The sequence below is a fragment of the Pecten maximus genome, chromosome 4 (genome assembly GCF_902652985.1).
Source record: "Pecten maximus chromosome 4, xPecMax1.1, whole genome shotgun sequence".
Classification (NCBI taxonomy): domain Eukaryota; kingdom Metazoa; phylum Mollusca; class Bivalvia; order Pectinida; family Pectinidae; genus Pecten; species Pecten maximus.
In genome coordinates this window covers 7,647,988-7,675,682 of record NC_047018.1, presented here as the reverse complement: position 1 = coordinate 7,675,682, position 27,695 = coordinate 7,647,988, and the positions used below count along the sequence as shown (strand labels likewise).

The window sequence follows — 27,695 nt, the reverse complement described above, 5'->3', positions numbered from 1 at the left end:
CATGGCAGCTTCCATGCAAGCTTTGCGGCGAAGACGTCAACCACAAGAAAAGTCTGATAAATCTAACTATGCATCAAGACATTTAAGTGCAGAGAGGTGGAAATCAACCTTTGGATATTATGAATCGTTTTTCGTTTGGCTATTCATATTTGGTTTATACGTTGGTATACTATTTTTCGTTAGTTCGAGGTTCCATCTGTTCCCCAAACCCCGCATCGCGGACGACAGGCCAATGGATGGAGTATTTTATGAGGATCTGGCACGTCGACATTTAGAAACGGTGACAAGCTTTGGACAACGACCAACCGGTAGCGATGCGAACGAATTATATACCAAAAACTACATTTTTAAAGAATTACTGACGTTTAAAGAACATCTGCACGAATCGAAGGAGATGTTGATAGATGTGCAAAACACGAGCGGATCTTTTCATTTGTACTTCATCCATACCGACTTTTATAGTGTGTACAAGAACCTGAAGAACGTTGTGGTGAAGCTAGGGCCAGCTTCTGGAGCTACACACAGTGTTTTAATGAACTGTCACTATGATACCATGGTGGATGCTATAGGTAAATAAACGTGACCTATAATTTGACCTCTAGTAAGGAAGCTACTTGGCACATTATTTTTATGTGTAGGTGATTGCAGGTACTTTGTAAAAACTGGCCTGTTCTACCATGTCATATGGCTATTTCATAAACAGCGTAATTATAATACGAACATAAAATAACACATTAAACTTGGTATCAGTTTCCAGCTATTGAGACAAACATGAACATACCAATGTGTCACATGCTTATTCACCCCATGCATGCAGAGTGTCCTTAATGTTAGGAGCTGTTGATATATGTTAAACAATACAAAATAAAAACCAAGCTATTTTAAGCTGCTGTGAAATCATTAATGATTCATGATGTCACAATATGATGTTGTATGGTTTTCTGTAAAGAATAGAGCTAATGTTGTTCAGTTTGACCATATACATGTACCAATGTTAAATAAAACTTCCAAGGAAAAAGCATTATATACAGAAATTGATTTAAGAGTCTTCACTTAAGTCTCATATGTGTGAAGAATCATATTCTTGCACCCATGGCTATAATCATATTCTTGCACCCATGGCTATATGAAGTTTATTAAACTTATTCAATGATTTAACAATGCCACTTGTTTGAAGACTTTGAAAAGGAGTTTAATAAATTCCATTTGTTCCTCATATGCTTTGTTTATTTTAGGTGCAGGTGATGATATGTCCAGTTGTGCGGTCATGCTTGAAATTGCTCGTTCACTATCCCAATCCAGTAAGCCACTGATGCATAATATCATATTCTTATTCAATGGAGCAGAGGAAAACCTTTTACAGGTATATATGAAAACAAAAATTGTTACAACTGAACAACCTTCCAATTTTGCCTTTCCAAAAGTGTTACCGGTATTTCAATTTTAATGATATGATGGATTTAACAGAAGTGTTTAAAATATGTTATAATATTGATTTTTTTTGAAGAAGTTAATTTATATCTTTTAGAGACATTTTTTCACTACTGAAACACTAGCATCACATCATGTTAAATAGTCAGAGCCATGCATCTGCATGCAATATTACAAAATAGTTTTGCCACAGCTCATTTGCATAATGCACATATTGTTCATCTAAATATCAGTTACTGATTGACAATTAACTATTGCCAAGTCAGATGGCCCTTGGTATATGATAAATGCTGTTATTGAGTGTGTTATAAGTACTGCATTAAAAATTATGTGTCCGATAAAAAATATTGTCACATGAGGGTAATTATATTCATGGTTAAAACACATGAAAATAGCACATCTGGCAATGATGCGAGTATAGAAGGGAGACAGCTTAGTGTTAAAACATGTATGAAGGATGGATATACTCAAATGTCATAAAAAAATTTATCTTATTTATCAGTCAGGGCTTTCAGCTTATCAACTCTTGATTTTTAGCAGTATCAGGGGTCTGTCAAATCACTATTTCTCAGAAATATGAAGGGTTATAACATGTCAAATTGACATGCTCCTCAAATCTCAAGAGTCAAATCTGCTTTTGGGGAGTAAAAAACATACTCATCAGGGTCTACTGGGTACCCGCCAGTTTGAAAAAGTTTGCAGATCATCCATTCCTCAACTCTCAAATGTGATTAGACTTTCCTTATATGCGATGACTTTCCTGTACCTCCAGCAACAAAGTTCAGGATGCATCTGCTAGACTTGCTAGAGTCATTAGTCCATCATCATCAGATGTGGGCTGTTCTAATTACGGTTAACCTCCGGTTAGTTCGAACACACGGATAGTTCGAACACACATTTTTTTCAAGAAAAACAATAATTTTTTAGCTACTAATAGTTCGAACTCTGGTTGTTTATAACTGACACTATTTCGGATAGTTCGAACTTGTCAAATTAAGAACGTAACGTAAGTTTTTTTTGGCAAACCGCGACGACCCGGTCCCGACGACCGGCCCAGAGAAAAAAAACAAGACTTAAATTTGATCAACAGGCACGTTTAGGTTATTAAGTTGTATGCATGATCATTGGAATGTGTCTGATTTAATAAATGCCACATATTTTAGCGTTAATTCAGTTTTTTACAATGCAAAATACACTGGTACGCACGAGACAGCTGATTACAAATTAAGGCCCCGACAATGTATAAATAACATGCGATATTTGTATTCGCGGTGGCTATAGCAAACTAAGAAATCTCCCGTGTATTTTCAAATATAGTGTTAACTTAGCATTATGGTTATTTAATTGTGACTGGACATCTCTTAATTATTGCCAATCAAGGTATTATCTGAAAACCTGCTACCTCACGCTAGGTAAGCAGGCCACGCGAGGTGTCGCTTGCGGTAAAATTGAAAGGATCGGCCGCCCGGCCATGCTGAGTGAGGTGATAAGCATTCATATCCAGTCAAAACAATCCACAGGTGTCCCAATTAGTGATGGGTAATTTTGCAGGTATCAAATATATATGGTTGGCAGATAATACGACTGGGCATATTTAAAAGCAGACATGTTGATGTTCTGACCTAATTCTATCAACATATATCGCCTATTTTTACAGTGGTGCTTTCATAAACGCATCAAGTTATGTAGACTATGCTTTTGATGTATTAAAGAGACCAAAAGCGATAGTTTCTGATTCAGATAAAAAAATATAGCCATGCGGAGATTATACTGTACACATGTTTAACTTTTGCGCCACAAATGAAACGTGTACTGTACTGTTTTGTGGCGCATTGCCCGAGCAGCTTCGTGCAATAACCATCATAGACATGTAGTTATCAAGAAAGGAAGAACGTTAAACGATCAGTTGACATTGAATAAAATAAAATACTATCATTTTACTTATTTATAAATGTGCCATTGTTCAGACCGCCGTTGTTACGTATCAGATTTACAATGGATATGTTAATTTGTGTCTAATGATTTTACTCTGCCGAGATTTTCGTCCAGACTCGGATAGTTTGAACTCGCGCTTATTTTCTGAAGCATAATTTCGAATAATTCGATCTGGTTCGTCAATATTTATTATCCCCTCGCGAGGAAAGTCGGGGAGGGGATATAGCGTTCCGTTCGTAAGTACGTAAGTACGTACGTACGTATGTTCACTTTTTGTCAGCGCTCTTGCGACTTCATTTTTGAACGGATTCTGACCAAACTTCATATATGGGTCCAGCATGGGAATACCTCGAACGAGTTCGTGTTTCAGGGTGCCAAGGTCAAGGTCACTGTTACTATTTATAGAAAATCTTTGTCAGCGCTCTTGCGACTTCATTTCTGAACGGATCCTGACCAAACTTCATATATGGGTCCAGCATGGGAATACCTCGAACGAGTTCGTGTTTCAGGGTGCCAAGGTCAAGGTCAAGGTCACTGTTACTATTTATAGAAAATCTTTGTCAGCGCTCTTGCGACTTCATTTCTGAACGGATCCTGACCAAACTTCATATATGGGTCCAGCATGGGAATACCTCGAACGAGTTCGTGTTTCAGGGTGCCAAGGTCAAGGTTAAGGTCATGTCTATTGCAGTTCAGTGCAAATGACAACTGATGTTATTTCAATGTCCTGCAATAACCCCACCCCCCATTTTGCGTCAGAGTTCATGTGTTAGCACGCGAGGGGATTTGTATCGTTTGCGATGCCTTGTTTAATTTTGTTCAAACTAACCGGAGGTTTACCGTATTTTTTTTCTGAGGTCTATTTCCACTCCATCTGTCTGTAGTCCATTGTCCAGATTCTGTTGTCCATCATCTGTCCGATAACAATCTCAGAAAGTTCCACCTGGATCTTTCCCAAATTTTGTGTATGTTTTATTTGGTTATTAGTTATGTAGTTAAAAAAAAAATGTTTTTTGCTTAAATTCTCGGAAAATACTTTATGGATTTTTTCTCAAATTTCATATGAAGGATCTCTTTGGCCCATGTGCATGATTATTTTTTAGACTGATTGGAAAACAAGATGGCTGACAGGTGGCCATTTTGAATTTTTCTATTTTTCTGGAAAGTTCTTGATGAATCTGTCTCAACTTTGATATGTAGGTTCCTCTTGGTTTCATAGTAGTGCATCTTTCATTTGGAAACTGATAGGAAATCAAGATGGCTAACAGGCAGATGACAGAAGACATTGTTATCTCTATTTCTCAGAAAGTTATTTATAGATTTTCTCAAATATCATGTGTATATATTGCCCTTGGTCCCTAGTTGTGCATGTTCCATTTTGAAGTTAATAATTAGGTTCCTCTTGTATTAGCTGAAGCTGTTATTCTTATTTCACAGAAAGTTCTTGGTGAATATTTCTCAGATTTCATCTGTAGGTTCCCACTGTTTTCAAATTATACTTGTAAGTGGGAGAAGGGAAAAGTAGAGAAAATATCAGTCTATCAGAGATCAAATAAAGGTCGCTTGATGCTGGATGCCAAAATTCCTATAGGATATCATCTTGTTTAATTATCAGTGTTGAAATATAATAACAGGTATGTATTGAATAATGATATATCATCTGACAAAGATAAAGAATACAGATGAGTGGGGCCAAAAGGAGCATGTGTGGTGTTTGCATGCACATCGTCCAGAAGAAGTTGTAATTTCAGACATGCCATGGCACCAAACGAGACCACTATTTAATTTGTAGTCATAAAATTGTCTTCCTTCATCATTTGACAATGTGTTAAGACATATGTATATGTATATACATTGTTTTATTTAAATGGTATACCAGCTAAATTGATTTGTTTTGACAGGGTAGCCATGGTTTTATAACACAACACCCTTGGGCGAAGAGTATCAAAGCTTTTATCAATCTGGACTCCGCTGGGGCTGGTGGATGGGAAATTGTCTTCCAAACAGGTATGTATCTCCACCTAATGAAACATTTTCCTGTAACGTAATGCCTATGAATTTTCTTGTAATGTGCTTTACCTTGTCAACACTAGTAATCATCTGATAATCATCTGATAATCATCATCTTTTCATAGAATTTAATCTGCTTATCTTGTCTTTTTGTATGCCTGTCAAAATCTGAAAGGAGTATTATGGCATGGCATTGATTTAACTTCTGTCAATAAACTTTTTTTTGTATAGAGACTAAAGATATCAATGATGACTTTAAAATTTGCCAGTCTTTGCCACCATCATAGGTAGATATGTTCGCCAGAGCAGTAATTCAATGATACTGTTTTATAAACTTACCTGACTGATGTATTATTAAACTTACCTGATTTGTATTATTAAACTTACCTGACTGATGTATTATTAAACTTACCTGACTTGTATTATTAAACTTACCTGACGGTTGTATTATTAAACTTACCTGACTGTTGTATTATTAAACTTACCTGACTTGTATTATTAAACTTACCTGACTGTTGTATTATTAAACTTACCTGACTGTTGTATTATTAAACTTACCTGACGGATGTATTATTAAACTTACCTGACTTGTATTATTAAACTTACCTGACTTGTATTATTAAACTTACCTGACGGATGTATTATTAAACTTACCTGACGGATGTATTATAAAACTTACCTGACTTGTATTATTAAACTTACCTGACTGTTGTATTATTAAACTTATCTGACTTGTATTATTAAACTTACCTGACGGATGTATTATTAAACTTACCTGACGGATGTATTATTAAACTTACCTGACGGATGTATTATTAAACTTACCTGACTTGTATTATTAAACTTACCTGACTGTTGTATTATTAAACTTACCTGACTGATGTATTATAAAACTTACCTGACTTGTATTATTAAACTTACCTGATGGATGTATTATAAAACTTACCTGACTTGTATTATTAAACTTACCTGACTTGTATTATAAAACTTACCTGACGGATGTATTATTAAACTTACCTGACGGATGTATTATAAAACTTACCTGACTTGTATTATTAAACTTACCTGATGGATGTATTATAAAACTTACCTGATGGATGTATTATTAAACTTACCTGACTTGTATTATTAAACTTACCTGACTGTTGTATTATTAAACTTACCTAACTGATGTATTATTAAACTTACCTGACTTGTATTATTAAACTTACCTGACTTGTATTATTAAACTTACCTGACTTGTATTATTAAACTTACCTGACTTGTATTATTAAACTTACCTGACTTGTATTATTAAACTTACCTGACTTTTGTATTATTAAACTTACCTGACGGATGTATTATTAAACTTACCTGACTGTTGTATTATTTAACTTACCTGACGGATGTATTATTAAACTTACCTGACGGATGTATTATTAAACTTACCTGACTTGTATTATTAAACTTACCTGACTTGTATTATTAAACTTACCTGACTTGTATTATTAAACTTACCTGACTTGTATTATTAAACTTACCTGACTTGTATTATTAAACTTACCTGACTTGTATTATTAAACTTACCTGACTTGTATTATTAAACTTACCTGACTTGTATTATTAAACTTACCTGACTGTTGTATTGAGGGAGGCTTAGTCTGTGATATGTTTTAGATGCTGGTGCTGATCTATATTTTACACTAGATTGACCCCTTGTTAAACAAGAAATCAACTGAATTATTAAATCATTGGTCGAAGTCTAGTAAAAGGTCAAGGTTGTTACATTTCTATAATTTTTAGGCATTTTCATTTTTGATTTGAGAATCTAAACATTTTTGCGTTGGACAGGTGTTTATTGTTCCTATGTATGGTAATGTTTTTCATAAACAAAGAGTATTGTGCTGGTTTTTAGCAAGTTTCTTCGAAGTACATCATGTATATAGTTACTATATTGAATGTCATTTTTAGTATGGAAATTATTAGATCACCGACTAAATTTACCCACTCATGGTACAAGATCATTTCCACATTTTTGACAGTTGAAGTCTATTATTTGCAAATTAAACTGAAATTTCTGCCTACAGGTCCCCAGCACCCCTGGTTGATGTACCGTAATGTGCCTTTTGTTGACCCTGTTTTTTTGTCTGCCTACAGGTCCCCAGCACCCCTGGTTGGTGTACCGTAATGTGTTTTTCATTGACCCTGTGTTTTTGTCTGCCTTCAGGTCCCCAGCACCCCTGGTTGGTGTACCGTAATGTGCCTTTCGTTCACCCTGTTTTTTTGTCTGCCTACAGGTCCCCAGCACCCCTGGTTGGTGTACCGTAATGTGCCTTTCGTTCACCCTGTTTTTTTGTCTGCCTACAGGTCCCCAGCACCCCTGGTTGGTGTACCGTAATGTGCCTTTCGTTGACCCTGTGTTTTGCCTGCCTACAGGTCCCGAGCACCCCTGGTTGGTGTACCGTAATGTGCATTTCGTTGACCCTGTTTTTTTATCTGCCTACAGGTCCCCAACATCCCTGGTTGGTAAAGTTGTATATAGAATCAGCTATATACCCTAGTGCCTCTGTCATTAACCAGGAAATCTTTGAGCTTGGTCTGGTCCCTGCTGACACAGACTATCGCATCTTCAGGGACTATGGCAAGATCCCTGGTGAGTACAACTGTTATTTCATTCATATAGTGAATCTCCATTACCTGGATACTATATTAAACAAGATAACTATTTCAGTTATAGGTCACTGTAGTGTGAGTGAAATTATCGTGAATATTGAAATTATTGAAATATATTTTCCTAAACAATATACAGGGATGTACTTCCTTAATTATCTATAGCGATATTTGGCTTTATGATCATAGTGATCATCACGTAACCCACCTGGTTACATATTTATAGTTTCACTGTTAATTTATCTGACATCAGAATACTGTAGGAAGCTACACCATCATAATTTAGTGGTCAAATTTGTTTATACAAGATCAATAAGGATGACTGATGCATTGTTATCACCTGTTGTGACAAACTTGTTGGCGATGATGTGCTGTGAAACATACTAATCAACAGTAATTAGTGTATCCAGTGATCTAGCTTACAAAAATCATACAATTTGATTCCAGTCAGCTGGTTTTCATGTCTTTCTATGTCACATAATTTAGATTTTGTTATTTTTTTCTTTGTACAGAGAAAAACTCAGTACATTGAAAGAGTGTCATAAGAAGAATTGTTCAGGTGAAAATATAGGATTCACTGAAACTATTATAGTTCTAAATATTTTTGATTTGTTACATCTGAGTTAGTTCCTGATGAAAGAACACTACAGTATCATCATATCATTGCAACTTGATTGATTTCTAAGTTACATCAATTTTCAAATTGACAAAAATATCACAACATTCCAAAATATATTCTGAATATTTATTTTTTAAATCAGTTATGTAGTACTATGAAAAATGTTATAACATATAAATTCATATTATGTACTGTAAATATAGATTCATTGAACAGGTTGATTAGCAATAGACATGTGAGTTAAATAAGTTTGTATAGGGTTGAGGATCAAAGATCATTTTTAGTGAGACAATTTTTGTTGTATAAGAGGGAGTAATGGCTGAGGTTGTTTGTACTATAATAGAGTAACATTTATAAGCTGACTATTGTTGTAATGTTTTACAAACAGCTGCAAGTTATATAAGACATCCATTTACAGATTTTACATTTATTTTTACAGCTTCAGTAACTTTTGTAATTTCAGGTTTGGATATTGCATATATTTCCAATGGCTATGTTTATCACACTATGAATGACGTCCCAGAAACCATTCCTCCTGGGTGTTTACAGAGAGCAGGTAGTGTACTAATGCCTATGTACTGTTTTGATACTGTATACCATAATATGATTGATGCCCCCCCCCCCCCAAAAAAAAAATCACCCTCAATCTTATAGAGACAGTAATTAAATTTACCAACACCTATCAATACTTTTACCATACTGTGAATGATGTCCCCTAATTGTTCAGCCCTGTAACTTTCACACATGGACCTTCCATTATTATATACATACATATTAAATTTTGTATTGTTTTTTAGGTGAAAACCTGTTGAGCATTGTCCAGGCTCTTGCCACAAATCCTAAGCTAGCTGACCCTGGGGATGATCGTCATGGCTCTATGGTGTTCTATGACCTTGTTGGATTGGTAGTTGTCCACTATCCAAAACGTATTGGTTCCATCCTCAACTGTATTGTCTCCTTTTGCACCTTCATCTTACTGTGGAGGAAGGCTGCATCTGGCCGGGTCCAAACAGGTATGTTACTGACACATTGACCGGGTACATACAGGTATGTTACTGACACACTGGCCAGGTCTGTACAGGTATGTTACTGACACACTGGCCAGGTTTATACAGGTATGTTACTGACACATTGACCAGGTATATACAGGTATGTTACTGACACACTGGCCAGGTCTATACAGGTATGTTACTGACACATTGACCAGGTCCATACAGGTATGTTACTGACACACTGGCCAGGTACATACAGGTATGTTACTGACACACTGGCCAGGTCTATACAGGTATGTTACTGACACACTGGCCAGGTCTGTACAGGTATGTTACTGACACACTGGCCAGGTCTATACAGGTATGTTACTGACACACTGGCCTGGACTATACAGGTATGTTACTGACACACTGGCCTGGACTATACAGGTATGTTACTGACACACTGGCCAGGTACATACAGGTATGTTACTGACACACTGGCCAGGTCTGTACAGGTATGTTACTGACACACTGGCCAGGTACATACAGGTATGTTACTGACACACTGGCCAGGTACATACAGGTATGTTACTGACACATTGACAAGGTACCTACAGGTATGTTACTGACACACTGGCCATGTACATACAGGTATGTTACTGACACAACGGAAGGGTCGTATACAGGTCTATTACTGACACACTGACTTAGTCTATACAGGTATATTACTGACACACTGGCCGGGTCTATACAGGTATGTTACTGACACACTGGCCAGGTACATACAGGTATGTTACTGACACACTGGCCAGGTACATACAGGTATGTTACTGACACAACGGAAGGGTCGTATACAGGTATATTACTGACACACTGACTTAGTCTATACAGGTATATTACTGACACACTGGCCGGGTCTATACAGGTATGTTACTGACACACTGGCCAGGTACATACAGGTATGTTACTGACACACTGGCCAGGTACATACAGGTATGTTACTGACACACTGGCCGGGTCTATACAGGTATGTTACTGACACACTGGCCAGGTACATACAGGTATGTTACTGACACACTGGCCTGGACTATACAGGTATGTTACTGACACACTGGCCAGGTACATACAGGTATGTTACTGACACACTGGCCAGGTACATACAGGTATGTCACTGACACACTGGCCAGGTACATACAGGTATGTTACTGACACACTGGCCTGGACTATACAGGTATGTTACTGACACACTGGCCAGGTACATACAGGTATGTTACTGACACACTGGCTAGGTCCATACAGGTATGTTACTGACACACTGGTCGAGTCTATACAGGTATATCACTGACACACTGGCCAGGTCTATACAGGTATGTTACTGACACACTGGCCAGGTACATACAGGTATGTTACTGACACACTGGACGGGTCTATACAGGTATGTTACTGACACACTGGCCAGGTACATACAGGTATGTTACTGACACACTGGCCTGGACTATACAGGTATGTTACTGACACACTGGCCAGGTCCATACAGGTATGTTACTGACACACTGGCCAGGTACATACAGGTATGTTACTGACACATTGGCCAGGTACATACAGGTATGTTACTGACACACTGGCCAGGTACATACAGGTATGTTACTGACACACTGACCTGGTCCATACAGGTATGTTACTGACACACTGGCCAGGTCCATACAGGTATGTTACTGACACACTGGCTAGGTACATACATGTATGTTACTGACACACTGGCCTGGACTATACAGGTATGTTACTGACACACTGGCCAGGTCCATACAGGTATGTAACTGACACACTGGCCTGGTACATACAGGTATATTACTGACACACTGGCCAGGTACATACAGGTATGTTACTGACACACTGGCCAGGTCCATATAGGTATGTAACTGACACACTGGCCTGGTACATACAGGTATATTACTAACACACTGGCCAGGTACATACAGGTATGTTACTGACACATTGGCCAGGTCCATACAACCTTACAGGTTCAAGGTTTTGTTGATTCAATGTATTTTTATTGCATTTCTCACTTTTAACATTTTGCTGAAATACTTGTTTTGAATAATGATTTTATATCTTGTTAGGTACACAGCATGCAAAGACAGAAAATGGTTTTACCGAAAATAACGCACATTATAGGTAAGCATGGTTAGATATCAATACTGTTTTAACATGTAACGTTTGTTGTGTATAAACTTTCATTTTCGTGGTTGGTATGGAACCACAAATATAAATACAACAAAAGTGTTGTTTGTGTTATTGTTATATTAATGTGTGTACCCACAAAATAATTAGAAAGCTCCAAACCACAGAAGAAGGTTCACACAATCATTTTATGTTGTACAGTATTTGGCCCTAAATGACTCAAGCTGTCAATTATAAATGATAGTAATATGTATATTTAGAATCAGATAACTAAAGTGCATCTTCCCAAAACAGATCTTCTAAAAACCAATCACTTCTTGTTACCAATCGAAATAGTGATGTACAGAATTGATCTTTCTTTATTATAGTAGAAAACACCTCCCAATGATCCCCCTAAATTTCGGAATACTGAACCATGTTTTTTGTCAAGAGTGGTTAAAATACCCAAAATTACTTCTATAAACTGTAAAAATGCTACATATCATGTCCCATCAGCACAGAGGTGTAGAGACAGGCCGGATGCAGTTCAGTGCTGATGACAGCAAAGCGAAATGATGAAACTATGGCATACATTTGCAATCAGTATTTAAACTTATTTAATCAGTTTCAATTAATTTTCATAAATTCCATGTTTTCATTAACTTTGATAATATTAACATTGCTTCAAAGATTGATAATATCCCCAGATCCTGACCAGTCACTTCTCCATAACGAGCCCTGTCTAAACCAGCCGAATATTTATGTACTGTGCATGATCTGTTTAGAGACGTTCCACTGAACCACAACTACAGATTATGTATGCGGTCATTGGTTGATTTTCTGGTTAATAATTGTTATACAACAATATATATATTACCGATATTATTCTTGATTACAAACTTACTTAGAGACAGGAATAAAACTGGACTTTACAATGACTTAAGATTATTATCTATTTTACAACAATGGTGAAACAAGTTATACCAATAAATATAAATCACTCTTGTTGGTCCGAATGGAAGCATGCCAGGGGTCTTGGAAAATGGAGTACCTGGAGAAATACGGTTGGGCAGGTGCCCCCTACCTGTTCACGTCCAATTGGGGAATTGAACCCTGGCTGCCTAGGTGAAAGGCAAGAGTGTTACCACTCTGCCACCCGACCACCCAATAACATTGTGATTTGATAGTTTGATTAGTAAAATATACAGGAAACCTCTTTTTACAAAATGTAATTGAATCAGTATGGTGGTTTTGTATTTACAGGAACGCAGAGAGAACGCCACCATCACAAGGTACAAACATCTAAAATAATCCAATCTAGCTGTTCTAATTGATCTCTTATGGATTAGTCTGAAGTTATTATCTGATCTATGTACCGGTAAACCAATTTTAGTGGCACCAAGCTTTGGAAGAAAGATATAAAAAAAACATTGAGCAAATATTTTGATACATTCAGATTGAATTTTTATTAGTAGTTCATGTTGTCTATGATTATTTTCAGTTTTGGATGAGTTAATATTTCACAAAATAGCTTTCTTTCAAATAATTTCATATCTTCAAAAGGCAAAAATAGATAATTCTGCCAACCTTTAACATAGCAACTACTGGGGGGTACATGTTAGTAATGTAGTAATTACTTCAGAATATTGCAAAATATTTACCATGTAGTTCCTACCAGGTATGTTGAATTAATACATATGAATTTGTGAAGAAAACTAAAAATGTGCTGTTTTGTTTACAATACAATTTTTTATGAAAACTAATGTTTACAATTAATTTTCTTCTGCAACCCTTTTAGATATATAACTTGTTTCACAGGTTCTGTGAGTGGTTTTGCACACTTGAAGAACATGTTCGCTGCTTGTGTGGCGACGACAGCTACCTGGATTGCGTGTATACTGGTGGTGTTAGTAGGTGTGGCCTTGCCTCTCAGTCTGTTAGGCCGCTCCATGTTCTGGTATACCAATACCTACCTCATGTGGCCTCTGTTTGTCCTGCCTGGCTTTATCACCATCATCAGCATGCAGCAGTTCCTTAAACCCAGGCTTTTCAAGGTGAGAGATACCAAACCTCATACCTCAAAAATGTAGCTGATCTTGTCTAAAAGTTTAAAAGTTTATATATTTCCATGATATATGACATCCATCATCCATTGTATACTTTCTTTAAAATGATATATCATATATGTATGGGAAAGCCAAGTAATGCAATATTACATGGAAAAGGTATAGCATATGGCTACTTGTGGATTGTTTGTGTGTGGGTGGGTGGGGGCTGAATGGAAATGAGAGAGATTTGAGAAGCAAAACAGTGTTTGTTATTTTCATTTTGACCACTGACTTACATAAAGAAAATGTTTGTCTGACCTCTATCTCCTACTTTCTGAGGATTTATCATCTTAATTGAATAATCAAATATACCATAGCAAGGAAGAACTTACACAACTTACATTTTTATAAAAACAAAATCCTTTCACGCTCCATTCATTGCAAAGTTCATGAAGCTTAAAAAGCAGATTTATTATCCTGAATGGTTTAAAAGAGATATTATATATAATGGTTCCTGTTGAACAAAACAGAATGCTGATGCAAACAAATATGTACAATATATATATATTCTTCGCTGCTAGGGTCTGGATCCGATGTATGTCGAGCGAATCCTCTTTGACACTGTGTTATGTGAGCTGGCCGTAGCTAACCTGATCCTGACATACATTGGTCTGGGTATGTCCTACCTGGTGATGATGTGGGTGCTGCTTCCACTGGTGCTGCGTGAGTGTGTCACACAGGTGACCTGTATAAACTGGCGAGGTATGTATAGTCTGTACTGTATAGAGAGTGTGTCACACAGGTGACCTGTGTAAACTGGCAAGGTATGTATCGTCTTCATCAATAGTCTGTACTGTATAGAGAGTGTGTCACACAGGTAACCTGTGTAAACTGACGAGGTATGTATAGTCTACATCAATAGTCTGTACTGTATAGAGAGTGTGTCACACAGGTAACCTGTGTAAACTGACGAGGTATGTATAGTCTACATCAATAGTCTGTACTGTATAGAGAGTGTGTCACACAGGTAACCTGTGTAAACTGGCGAGGTATGTATAGTCTTCATCAATAGTCTGTACTGTATAGAGAGTGTGTCACACAGGTGACCAGCTGTGTAAACTGGTGAGGTTTGTATAGTCTTCATCAATAGTCTGTACTGTATAGAGTGTGTCACACAGATAACCTGTGTAAACTAGCTAGGTATGTATAGTCTGTACTGTATAGAGAGTGTGTCACACAGGTGACCTGTGTAAACTGGCGAGGTATGTATAGTCTTCATCAATAGTCTGTACTGTATAGAGAGTGTGTCACACAGGTAACCTGTGTAAACTGGTGAGGTATGTATAGTCTGTACTGTATAGAGAGTGTGTCACACAGGTGACCTGTATAAACTGGCAAGGTATGTATAGTCTGTACTGTATAGAGAGTGTGTCACACAGGTGACCTTTGTAAACTGGCGAGGTATGTATAGTCTACATCAATAGTCTGTACTGTATAGAGAGTGTGTCACACAGGTAACCTGTGTAAACTGGCGAGGTATGTATAGTCTGTACTGTATAGAGAGTGTGTCACACAGGTAACCTGTGTAAACTGGAGAGGTATGTGTAGTCTGTACTGTATAGAGAGTGTGTCACACAGGTAACCTGTATACACTGGCGAGGTAAGTATGTAATATTTTCTGTGCTATAGATTTGTCACAGATATAATATTTTCTGTACTATAGATTTGTCACAAATATAATATTTTCTGTACTATAGATTTGTCACAGATATAATATTTTCTGTGCTATAGATTTGTCACAAATATAATATTTTCTGTACTATAGATTTGTCACAATATAATATTTTCTGTGCTATAGATTTGTCACAGATACAATATTTTCTGTACTTTAGATTTGTCACAAATATAATATTTTCTGTGCTATAGATTTGTCACAAATATAATTTTTTCTGTGCTATAGATTTGTCACAAATATAATATTTTCTGTGCTATAGATTTGTCACAGATATAATATTTTCTGTACTATAGATTTGTCACAAATACAATATTTTCTGTGCCATAGATTTGTCACAGATATAATGTTTTCTGTGCTATAGATTTGTCACAGATATAATGTTTTCTGTAATATAGATTGGTCACAGTTCTGTTTCCTGAAGGGGCCGCGGTGGCCGAGTGGTTAAGGTGTCCCGACACTTTATCACTAGCCCTCCACCTCTGGGTTGCGAGTTCGAAACCTACGTGGGGCAGTTGCCAGGTACTGGTCGTAGGCCGGTGGTTTTTCTCTGGGAACTCCGGCTTTCCTCCACCTCTAAAACCTGGCACGTCCTTAAATGACCCTGGCTGTTAATAGGACGTTAAACAAAATCAAACCAAACAAACCAAAATCTGTTTCCTGTGTTATAAACTAGTCACAGTTCTGTTTCCTGTGTTCCAGATAACAAGAAGGCCATGCTGATATTACACCTGAGTGGTATGATGGTTCCTCTGCTGTCCTCCATATACATCATCTACATGTTTCTAATCATTATTATACCTACCATGGGCCGAGTGGGGAGCACTGTCAACCCTGATCTCGCACTAGCCGCACTAGTTACTGTATTTGTACTGTCGTGTTGTCAGTACCTGGTGAGTGTGACAACACATTAACACCTTACTACGGCTCAGATAATGTTCTTATTGTTTTCAAAATGTGTTTGTCATTATTTTGCAGTTAAAAATAATCTACATTAAGAGTTTAACACTTGTGTTATATGAACTATTTGGTTTAAACAATAGAAATTTTAATGATAGAAATATAAAAGCATAATGAATTACCAAGGAAGTGCTGTACCATTCACGATAGTTTAGTATACAGTGGTGTATCTAGTGCACCTTATACCATGACTGTTCTACTTTCAGTTTGGCCTGGTGTACCTTTGTGATATGAGACATGTCTGGAGGACCCTGGGTGTTATATTTATCCTAGGTTTACTAGCCGTTGTATTTACACCTTTGGGGTTTCCCTTTAGTGGTGACAAGGACAATCCAACCCCCCAAAGATTTTCGCATTTGGTAAGTATATATATAAGTATCTACCTCAGATTCATGTCTGCAAGCTGAACACAAAATTGACTTTCTGGACCTTAGTTTTCATACCAATAATAAATTTTCTCATTTAGGTTTCAAGAACACTTCTGACATTATGTTTACCTTTGATTGGAAATATTTTAATTCTTCGTTCCTTTAACTTCAAAGTGTACTTGATTGATTGCATTCTCTTTTGTTTCTGTACAGTTGTTGATATAAACCTTATATATCACACATTTTTCCTTCCTCTTTCTAAATTACACAAAGAGAAATATTTTTAGATTTGAGATATTTAAATATTATTACCTGTGAACTGAAATTGATTACATGCTATTTTGATGTTATATTGTCACATTAAATTTGTTGATATAATTTTTTTAAGCATATCAACAGAGAGAATTACAATCTGAAAGGAGAGTTAGTCCATTCTGATAGTGGTTTATGGTACCTACCCCAGGACTACCTAAAAGACCAGCTGTATCAGGAACACTTTCCTTTTATCAAGACGGCTAGCGCAGAGTTGAGAGGACATGGGCCCTACTATGGCCTACCTTACTTTATACCTATATTACACTTACTCAGTCCAAGGTAAATCATTTTAGATAAGTTGTATGTTACTTAAACATTCTGTTTTTGAAAGGAAAACACCTCCTGTAAATTATCTATGGTACAGGTATGTTCTGTTAATCTGTTCTCAAATAATCCAGTTTCGAAACCTACGTGGGGCAGTTGCCAGGTACTGACCGTAGGCCGATGGTTTTTCTCCGGATAGTCCGGTTTTCCTCCACCCCCAAAACCTGGCACATCCTTAAATGACCCTAGCTGTCAATAAGACGTTAAACAAAAACAAACCAAACCAAACCAAACCGAAACTTAACAAGTATGTTCCAAAGGTACAGAGAAGATCAGGCTGATGTAGAATTAAAAAGGATCATTCAATGGTGGGTGCCAAGATCCCTCTGGGATCTGTTGTAGCTAATATGTAAATGATGTGTTCAGAAGTCAGACTAAAACATGTAAACTAGGTTTTAATTTCTTAATTTGTTGAAAATTGTTAGGTAGTACACTTGTATTTGTAGAGTAATGTTTCACCTTATTTGGAACAGAGTACGTCCTGGTCTCTTATGATGCAGGTTGGACTTGTAAGTTGATCTTGTATTTTTTATGAATTTTCCTTTACAGAGACAGTAAATACATACCATCACCTGCCATCGACCCCAAGCCGAAGGTGATGCCCTCACTCGTCAACAAACAGGCTATATCCCAAGACACTCTCCGACTCACATTTGAAGTTACAGGTAACATGATAGTCTACTCTCCCATACTTCATGAATACCTTTCTGTTTGTGGTAGGAAAAAGATAATCTGTATTTCCTTTATTATAAAAAAGAATGATGTTATCACTTTACACAGCATCGGCAACCATATCAGTCAAGTAAGGTCATCAATATTGTTGCACATTCTATGATTCATCAAGAAGGGACAATTTTAATTATTTGATATTGGTACATTGAGGTCCATGTTGATTCAGTTACAGTTTGTACAGTTTACCACCTCAGTGTACATACTATTGATTATATTATGGTATTCCTGGTAGTTATATAGACCTGTCATTTTGATTACAGTTTGATACAATTTTATACCTCAGTATAAATAGGATACACTTCATTTGTTATTTGTTTGAAGAAGATGACGATAAAATCCAATACAGTTTATTTACATTTAGTTTAATACTCAACAACTAAGAGAGAATTTTCTCCCAGGTAAAAGTAGAAAATGTTTTATTGGTTTAATGACAATGTAAGATAATAAACCTGACTGTTACAGTTGATATTTCTGCTGTACAAACAGGTCCTGATCACATGACAGTATACATCCGCCCCCAGTCAGGTATGGACTTAGTGGCCTGGTCCATACTGCCTGACCCTCCACTGCCTGTCTTCACATTCCCAGACATGAATGAGACGTCATATTTTGTGTACTACGGTCATGGTGAAACCCCACAGGAGCCATGGCAGTTTCATATTGATATACAGGTATGTTCAAATTTGTTAATTTTTTATGCTAGCACTAGGGACTTCATTACAAAAATCCTGAAAGTCACATTCTTCATTGTTCGCTTAAAATGCTATCGGAGCTTTCTACATTGTTTTTTTTTCTTTTTTTCTTCAAATTCAGTGCAAATGTAATTGAACAGTCAGTAGTATACTAGTATGGTTATAAGGTCAGTTTTAAGAAATCAAATTTGCTGTTAAATATCAAATATATTCCTCAAGTATGACAGATTTTGTTATAGTTTCACGAGTGCGTACTTGTGAAATATAATTGATATTAAATGCAAAACCATTGAATTTTCTTTTTATTGCATTTCGAATGAGGCCTTTAAAATGCTTTTATTCGAGTTTTTCTTTACCTGCCTCCTGGAAAGTAGTGAGGCCAATCCTTTGAAATGACAAACTTTAGAGTCAGCTGATCAGGATAAGTGTGATTTCAAAATATCAATATGCTATAAAATATAGTTCCACATTTCAAAATATCAATACGCTATAAAATATAGTTCCACATTTCAAAACATATTAGAAATAATAAAGGACACATATAAACTTCAGTTCAGGTTGATCAATTCCTAAAACACAATATTTATCCACTATGTATGTAAAAAGTGTAATTGGATATAGATATCAAATGATATTAAAACCTAGTCCGTCTGGTATTACTACGCCATGCTGAAGTGACTGATGGAGTAGTTTCAGCAAAACCTTTTAATTTATCCTGCAAACTTTTATATTTTTTTCTACAAAATCTTATATTTTCACTGCTCATCATTGTAGTGAAAATATAGATTTTATCAGTTCGAAAATTTTCCATATTTCACAGGCAAAAATTTAATAAAATCATTTTATGACTACATGCTAACACTTATTTTCCTTCACTAGACCATTACTGGACACTGGCCAGAGGACCAACATGTTGTAGACATTGCCTTCAGTGGTTACTACCTCCACGGCAAGTACAAGTCCACCCCCGAACTGGACGAACTCCACAGCAAGGTCTTACCTTGGATGATACCAATTTCATTTTCTGCAACCTATGCAAGTTACCAGTTTTAACATTTCCATGACCACCATTAGCAAGTCAACAAAGAAATTTCCCACCGTAAAAATTTAGACAATAATGATTGTTTTGTTAAATTTAATATGAACCTTTCATGAAAACATTAAATAATTTTTCAACATTATGATATTTTCTAACTTAAATAATTATAAAGCTCATAATAACATCAGAAAATAGAATTTATATAACCTTGAATTTTATGGAGAAAGGGTTATGTTTCCAATGCATTATCAACTTCATACCTATACAAACAACTGTTAACAGTGTAATCAATATCTCCTCCAATTTTCTAAAGCCAGTTCTTGTGTATCATACTGAATGAAGAAAACCATGTCACCATTGTAGGAAAAGTACAGAGTCCTGGGCAAGTCTCATTGGTTGTCAGCAATATACAAAAAGTTAGAGGGAAGTTTTACGAGTTTAAACAACTGACCCAGGGCTACTTATATAAAATGTGGGCTATGCTAGTGCACAATGTTGATATTTTTGACAGGTGTTTGTTCACATTAGGTAATTATCATTACCTATTCTGGTGTAACTGTAAAAGTGAAGATTTGAGTAGTTATATAGATATGCATGGTTTTCTACGTTGTCATTTTTTTTTATAAAATCATCTACTTTTATTTAAAAGTGTTTTAAGTAATATTTTGTTATGAGATGTTTTGTTATTGTTTCAAAATCAAGTAAAGTCACCCGAGGTAAAGACTCGAGTGGCCTGTATTGTAATCACCTATTGTCAGTCGTCAGTCATTGTGTGTGTCATTAATCTGTAAACAATTTACATTTTTTTGGCTTCTTCTCAGAAACCACAGAATCAGTTCTAATGAAATGATAATAAAAAAATTGTGAAGTAAGGTCCCTCGGGCTCTAACGGGTGGGGCTAAGATAAGTTAAATTGGCTTCAACTTCTTCTTTAGACCTAGATAACTCTGTGGTGATGGAAGGATATTACCGGTAGGGTGCTCTTCATTTCCTTTAGGTTCCACTTTCACCCCTGGGGATGGAGTGATGTTTATAATAGTTTATAATATATTAAAGATTTTTTTTATACTTTTGTGTGTATTTTGTTAATTTTCAATAGGAAATAATTCAGACTTGATTTTGTACTATAACTTTGAAATGACAGTTTGATACTATGAAATTTCAAATTCAACAATCTTCTTTTAGAACCAGATAACTTGGGGAGCATTTAAAGGTGGTTTTACCTGGGAGTGTGGTGAAATTTATCTATCGTAGCTTCAGTTCGAAAATGATATATTTGGGTATATTTTGTTCATTTTTGGTTGGAAATTCAAAAGAGATTTCAGTTGAAATAAAGGGAAGAGATATCATACCATTTAGCCCAAGCTACATCGAATAGGGACTTTTACAATTACAATAAGTATATTAAATAAATTACATTTACTAGTTCTATTAATGCACTAAACATATCCATTAATTAAAGTCTTCAGAGATCCAACTCTAAATTCCTTTCCATTGAATTATTCAGCGATAAAAAAGGATGTTAAGAGATGTCCAATAATAATGACGGCAAATGATCTGTGATTGATTTGTGTGACCTGTGATGGTGTTGGCCAAGATCCCTCTGGGATGTCTCGTAATCAAAAGCCAGTATTCTTAAACTTTTTATTTCATTGTTTATTTCTACTTGATATTAATGAGTGCTCTGTTTTCGTTTTAGAGTATAATTATTTTTTACTACTTTTTTGTTATTTTCCTCAAAAGGGAAGAAACGATTTAGGTGACCTGGTTTAATTGAGTATAATAAATGTCTGATATCTGTCATAACATGCCCATTTTATAATGTGATTACTTCTCAGCTGTAATTCAGAATTCAGTTAAACCTGTTATATACACCTGCAGGTTAACAGACAGGTTTGGCTTTCCATGGTTCAACATAAAAGTCCAAAAGAGGATCATTGTGGGAAATTCAAAAAAACAACATCTGAATTCTAATAACAGCACCAAACTGATATTTTGATATTGCCAATGTGTAAATTGTTTACAGTAGAATAATCTCCAAGAAACTCTCGTAGTCCTCTGTTGAACTGGATATCATTTATATATAGCGGTAAACAATCTTCCTGTCTTCCTGTCAACCACTGGAATGCCAAACTATACCCAAATATCAAAGTTCAATAGTGCTAACCTGTTTACAAGAATTGTGACTTTTTTTAGGTGCTACATTCGTGTTTCAAAATGATATTACAGCAATGTTGGATCTCAGGATATCAACAACTTGTGTGTTCTAGAGTTTGACATGTTACGTCAGATCTCAGGATAGTATTAGTGTTTTAATAAATGTTTTTGTTATGGTTCAACCTTCCAATATCTGCAATTAAGTAAATCATAGATATTTAAGTTTCGATTCAACTCTACCCAAACACTACTGTCTGTATGTATCGGCTGAGTAGATCCCTGCAGTGTTATATCACATCAGTCTGATAACATTGTCAGGAAGTATCAAATACTTAATAGGTAGAAGTCTTTATAAAAGCATAATAGTTTGTTTACCTTTCCTCCAAGGGTAAGGTGTCGCGTACATATCAGTTCTATGTCAGCTGAGGAGTTCGTCTGTTTCAGTATCATTATGTTATGTAATCAGTGGGTTGGATTCCTGTTCAGCACAGGAAGGTTGTACAAACTCTAAATGATATCTGTATATATGTGCTCTCTTTGTTGTTGTTGAGGTCTTACTGTCACAGAAGTTTTCTCCTTCACCATTCGTTCTGACTGATCTCATTGTTGAGATGAATTTTTATGTGTATACATTCTTAATAGCTGTGCGAGTATCTTCATGGTCTGTCTCCATTTACAGGTGTTTTATGTCACATTCACGTTATCTTTCCTAAATACATTAGTGTTGAAAAATAATGGTGTTGATGAGTTTGTAGTACTAACTGAGAGTAGTGTTACAGAACACTGGGTCCACTAGTACTAACTGAGAGTAGTGTTACAGAACACAGGGTCCACTAGTACTAACTGAGAGTAGTGTTACAGAACACAGGGTCCACTAGTACTAACTGAGAGTAGTGTTACAGAACACAGGGTCCACACTAAGTAATGAACATGTGGCTTCACCCAAACAAAAGTGATGCCCATCATCAATATTCCATTTAAGGACATTACCTTTGATCATTTTATTCTGACTTTATATATGAAAGTATAACCCGTTATGAACAGAGAGGCATGATATCAGTAAAACCACAAGTTTTGATGTCTGTAATGAAGCCCAGCAGAATCTCGTGCTAGGTATACAGCTTACATTGATTTTTTACCGTAAAAGGAAATAAGACGCCAAGGGTTTATTCCAGAAAATAAACAGATAACATAAAATACTTATTGTTGATGAGGTGAATATGAAATATGATGATGATAGTGCAACTTACTGGAAACTCATCCTAGTTTAAATGTTTAGTTATACACTGAATTATTTGTATGTAACTGATGTATTTTGTTCTGGTATTGTGCTCTCAGCTGTTCCATAACTGTCAGAAATCCAATCAATACCCATTAATGCAGTATTATCATTAAAACGTCTTGAGCCTGAAATCCACCCGGAATACAGCCTCTTGAATTTTCAATTACAAATTTGTAAAGTAAGGTAATATATCTCGATTTTATATTGTCATTTTTATCCTCATCTAATCAGATAGGAGTGGTATATCTTAACTAAATCAACTTTGATCAGTTTTACCACTAAACAACATGATTAATATATGACAGTATTACTTTAATCAGGTGATTTATTTCAATTATTTTTCATTCGTTTCATTATGATTATACTGCTTGTAATTTTAAAGGTTAATTTGATGCATATTGTCTCCGATTATGATTCAAATATTTCAGGCAAATTAAGGCACAGGTATTTGCCCTGGTGCTTACAAACGGATTTTTATTATTTGTGAATACAAATTAAAAAAAAAATATTTCAGGGAATTCCCTAACGAAAAATGAAACCTGTTGTCTCCACCAGACTCATAATTTACACATAAATAATTATTAGCAGGTAATCAAAAGAAATAAGTTAAACAGTGCAAGGTAAAATTATATATTACCCCACTGTCTTCATTATTAAATCATTAATTAGGCAACTCTGTTGCATACATACAACACAAGCATAAATTCTATTTGTTTAAATGAAGGGTCCAAGTTGAAACCTATTTGTATCTTGTATCACTGTGAAATGTATATCAAGTTTGATGTTGTATAAATATGTTGTAACCACACTCAAGTTTTGCTAAATACTCTTACTTGTAAGTTTGATACAAAAGATGTATCATTTTATCTGTTAATATTCATGTTAATTTATTTTAATTATATGGTTTTAGGTGTTAAGGTCTTTACCTTCTGCAACTTTTTAACTCAACTAATTTTTAAGTGAGATACATGAAGATCAGGGAGAAGCCAGCTATGATGTGTTATTGGACATTATTTTCGCTAACATTATTTTCGCTTTACATCTTGTATGAATGTATGAATAGCTAAAATGTTGATTTTATGATGTATAATTATACTTTTACATCGCTGTAGTCTTTCAGATTTGTATCAATGTCCTTATTAATTACATTTTCAACAGTATAATGTACACTTAACATGCTGCTATATCCCTGTATTGATCAATCCATGTGTGTTCATAGTTCATCAGACATTTGTACGTCAGCATATTAACGTATGGATCTTCTCTGTTAGACTTGTGTCAGACTGTTCAGTGTCACATAGCCCTTGTATGTTTCATTTCAACAACTATGCATCACGTTGTCACTTTGGTATTTATTTATTATCATTAATGTCAACTTGGTGTTTGTTTATTTTCTTTCTCGAGTTATTACTATTACTGTCAACTTGGTATTTGTTTATTTTCTTTCTCGAGTTATTACTATTACTGTCAACTTGGTGTTTGTTTATTTTCTTTCTCGATTTTTTATTGTTCATGCTGATGCTAGACACAGATGTTTTTGTGTATGTACTATATTCTGCAGATATATTGGAAAAAGAATGATTTGAGGAATTTTTACTTTTTCAATATTGAATATGTGTTAACTATTTTGATAGTTAACACCGATTATCCTTTTAACGAGGATTGTAAATTTGATGAAACGAAGAACATGTTATGAAACTAGTTAAGATACTGATTTCTTTACTGGAAGAAACAATCTTATTTCATTTTTTACAATTTTTCAAATATTGAAATTAACTGAGATTGGAACTTATTATATGTTTACTAAATTTGAAATGTGTTAATATTTTTATGTGTGGTAGATTTACAAATTGTAAATTATTTCAAAAATGATTTTATTTGTTTTGGACAGAAATGACTTTGATATGTTGAAAGATTTTTTATATTGCATAATTTTGGTATAGTCTGAACCTGTAATCTGGTATGTTAATGTTATTTGCTAGCTAAAGATATATAAGTTATCTGTTTCAATTATGTTTCGGTATAGTGTATAATGAACGGAGCAAGATACTTAATTTTGCCTGCTTTTTATTTAATGAATTTGTTTTATTGCTTGTGCATTATTATTAACATTGATTTTACATTTTATTTTAGCTATATTTTACATTTACATTACCAGCTTCTCTTACTACAGAAATATGAAGTAAGAAATCACGTGCCGCCAGCTTGCCCCAACAATTATGACATAAGTGTTCAATATATGCTCAAAATGACAAAGATATGTTAATGGAGGTATGAAGTTGGTACCGAATCACCATAAGTATCAAAATAGCCCAAATCCAACCGATATTTTCTCTCTCAATATAACAATAGCAATATATAATTGGTACTTAGTTTTATGGAATATATATACCATAAAGGTACATATTTTACTGATAATCTTATTTTAGATTTTTTTGCATTGAAAGACTTCTGTTAAATTATGATTGTGCCAATCACAGTTTCTGTATATTGTTTTCTGTGACAAGTACTGTTGGTGCACTAGTCTGTTAAGGTACAGATAGGGGCCAAATCTTGAGTGCGTCATCAACATCAGTAACGACTTTTGTCAGTTTACTGTCAGACTAGTCAAACTGATATATGATTGTGTGTGTAGGTATCATGGTTTTTGTTCTGTTCTAAAAATGACACATATTATTTGCAGTAAGATTATTCTAACTAGATTCTAATTATATTCCAGTTGTTCTGTGTATATAATGAAGGGTAAATAATGTGTGTTAATATTGTTTCCCATAAGCACAATGTATTATACTGTTTAGTGTTATATCATCTGACTTATTACAAGTGTGCAATTTTTTAATGTAATTTTAACAATTGCATTATTCCATACAGATGCATGAAGCAAACTTGTACAAAGATTAAAAAGGAATGCTTAGTATATGAAAACTTCTAGACGTTAAGGGAAATCTGTAGTTAAGAAATGAACTACCGTAATGACTTGAGGACTCTGATGATCTTAGCTTAGTAAACTGTGGTACAGTAACTTAGAGATTTGTACCATATTAAGCATATGATGAGATTGATTTGAGAGCTATGATTGTCTGAGGTGGCGATCCACTACATGTTCCTGTCAAACTAATATGATACTTGTGCTATTGTTGGGTTTATGCATAACCATTGGTGTTCTGATAATGGTAAGAAACTACTTGCCCGTGACGACAGGCGTATACATGTTTATTTAGTGTGATAACAACGCCTTAAAGTACCACATGTTAAAATCGACAATTTACATTCTGAAGGAATAAATATCCATTTTGAAAATGATAATAAAGAAAAATATACGAATTATATTCATTATACATTTCGGACTGGAACTGGATGTTGTGTACATAACGAAAATAAGTCGATTTCTTACTTGGTTTTTATTTTTTTAATTATTTTAGAAGCAAACAAGTATGTTTTGCTTATACGTTAAACACGTGATATATATTGACATGAACTATTGTGTCAAACCATGATTATTTACATAACATACATTACAACGATAAATTTGTATGTATTCTTATTTTGTTGTTAATAGGCGTGTGTCTATAAATAGCGATCATTGTGATGGCTATGCAAAGAACAAAACATCATGTACCTATATCATTTTATAGTAGTGTATGAATTATCAAATATTGAAATATACATCGACAAGAGTGGAGAGCTTTTCAAGTTAAATGTGAAAACTAGTCATATTTGTTCCAAAATTGACATGTACTGGTTGCATGAATAATTTTAAAATTTCGGGTAAATTTTTGTCTGCAATATAAACATTTGATATATCATGAAAAGGTGAATACTCTGTTTTACTGTTTTTCTAAGCGATATTAAACTAATGCAATGTACGACTGTTATCTGACGATATTAGACTGATGTGATGTGTGACTGTTATCTGATGATATTAGACTGGTATATCGTATGTGATGTGTGACTGTATACTGGTATATCTTATGTGATGTGTGACTGTATACTGGTATATTTTATGTGATGTGTGACTGTATACTGGTATATCTTATGTGATGTGTGACTGTATACTGGTATATTGTATGTGATGTGTGACTGTATACTGGTATATTGTATGTGATGTTTGACTGTAGACTGGTATATTGTATGTGATGTGTGACTGTAGACTGGTATATTGTATGTGATGTGTGACTGTAGACTGGTATATCGTATGTGATGTGTGACTGTAGACTGGTATATCGTATGTGATGTGTGACTGTAGACTGGTATATCGTATGTGATGT

At 35.1% G+C, this 27,695-nt stretch overlaps 1 protein-coding gene across 1 annotated transcript; it reads left to right on the top strand.

Annotated features, from left to right (window-relative positions):
• Positions 1 to 15: 15 nt before the first annotated feature.
• LOC117324866 (endoplasmic reticulum metallopeptidase 1-like) lies at positions 16 to 27,028 on the top strand. Its single transcript, XM_033880694.1, has 17 exons — positions 16 to 569; positions 1,236 to 1,363; positions 5,268 to 5,373; positions 7,862 to 8,008; positions 9,108 to 9,200; positions 9,442 to 9,657; positions 11,739 to 11,793; positions 12,564 to 12,595; positions 13,020 to 13,070; positions 13,597 to 13,832; positions 14,408 to 14,588; positions 16,261 to 16,451; positions 16,725 to 16,877; positions 17,275 to 17,480; positions 18,075 to 18,190; positions 18,744 to 18,928; positions 19,829 to 27,028. Exons 1-17 carry the CDS (start codon positions 233 to 235, stop codon positions 20,000 to 20,002), a joined length of 2,607 nt encoding a protein of 868 aa, XP_033736585.1. The 5' UTR covers positions 16 to 232; the 3' UTR covers positions 20,003 to 27,028.
• Positions 27,029 to 27,695: the final 667 nt, after the last annotated feature.

Excerpts from the sequence above, each read along its gene's own strand:
- LOC117324866 (XM_033880694.1), top strand. The coding sequence starts at position 233 with ATGGATGGAGTATTTTATGAGGATCTGGCACGTCGACATTTAGAAACG. Across the intron at positions 9,201-9,441 it reads TGGGTGTTTACAGAGAGCAG|GTGAAAACCTGTTGAGCATT; the intron begins GTAGTGTACTAA and ends ATTGTTTTTTAG. Across the intron at positions 16,452-16,724 it reads TGTCGTGTTGTCAGTACCTG|TTTGGCCTGGTGTACCTTTG; the intron begins GTGAGTGTGACA and ends TTCTACTTTCAG.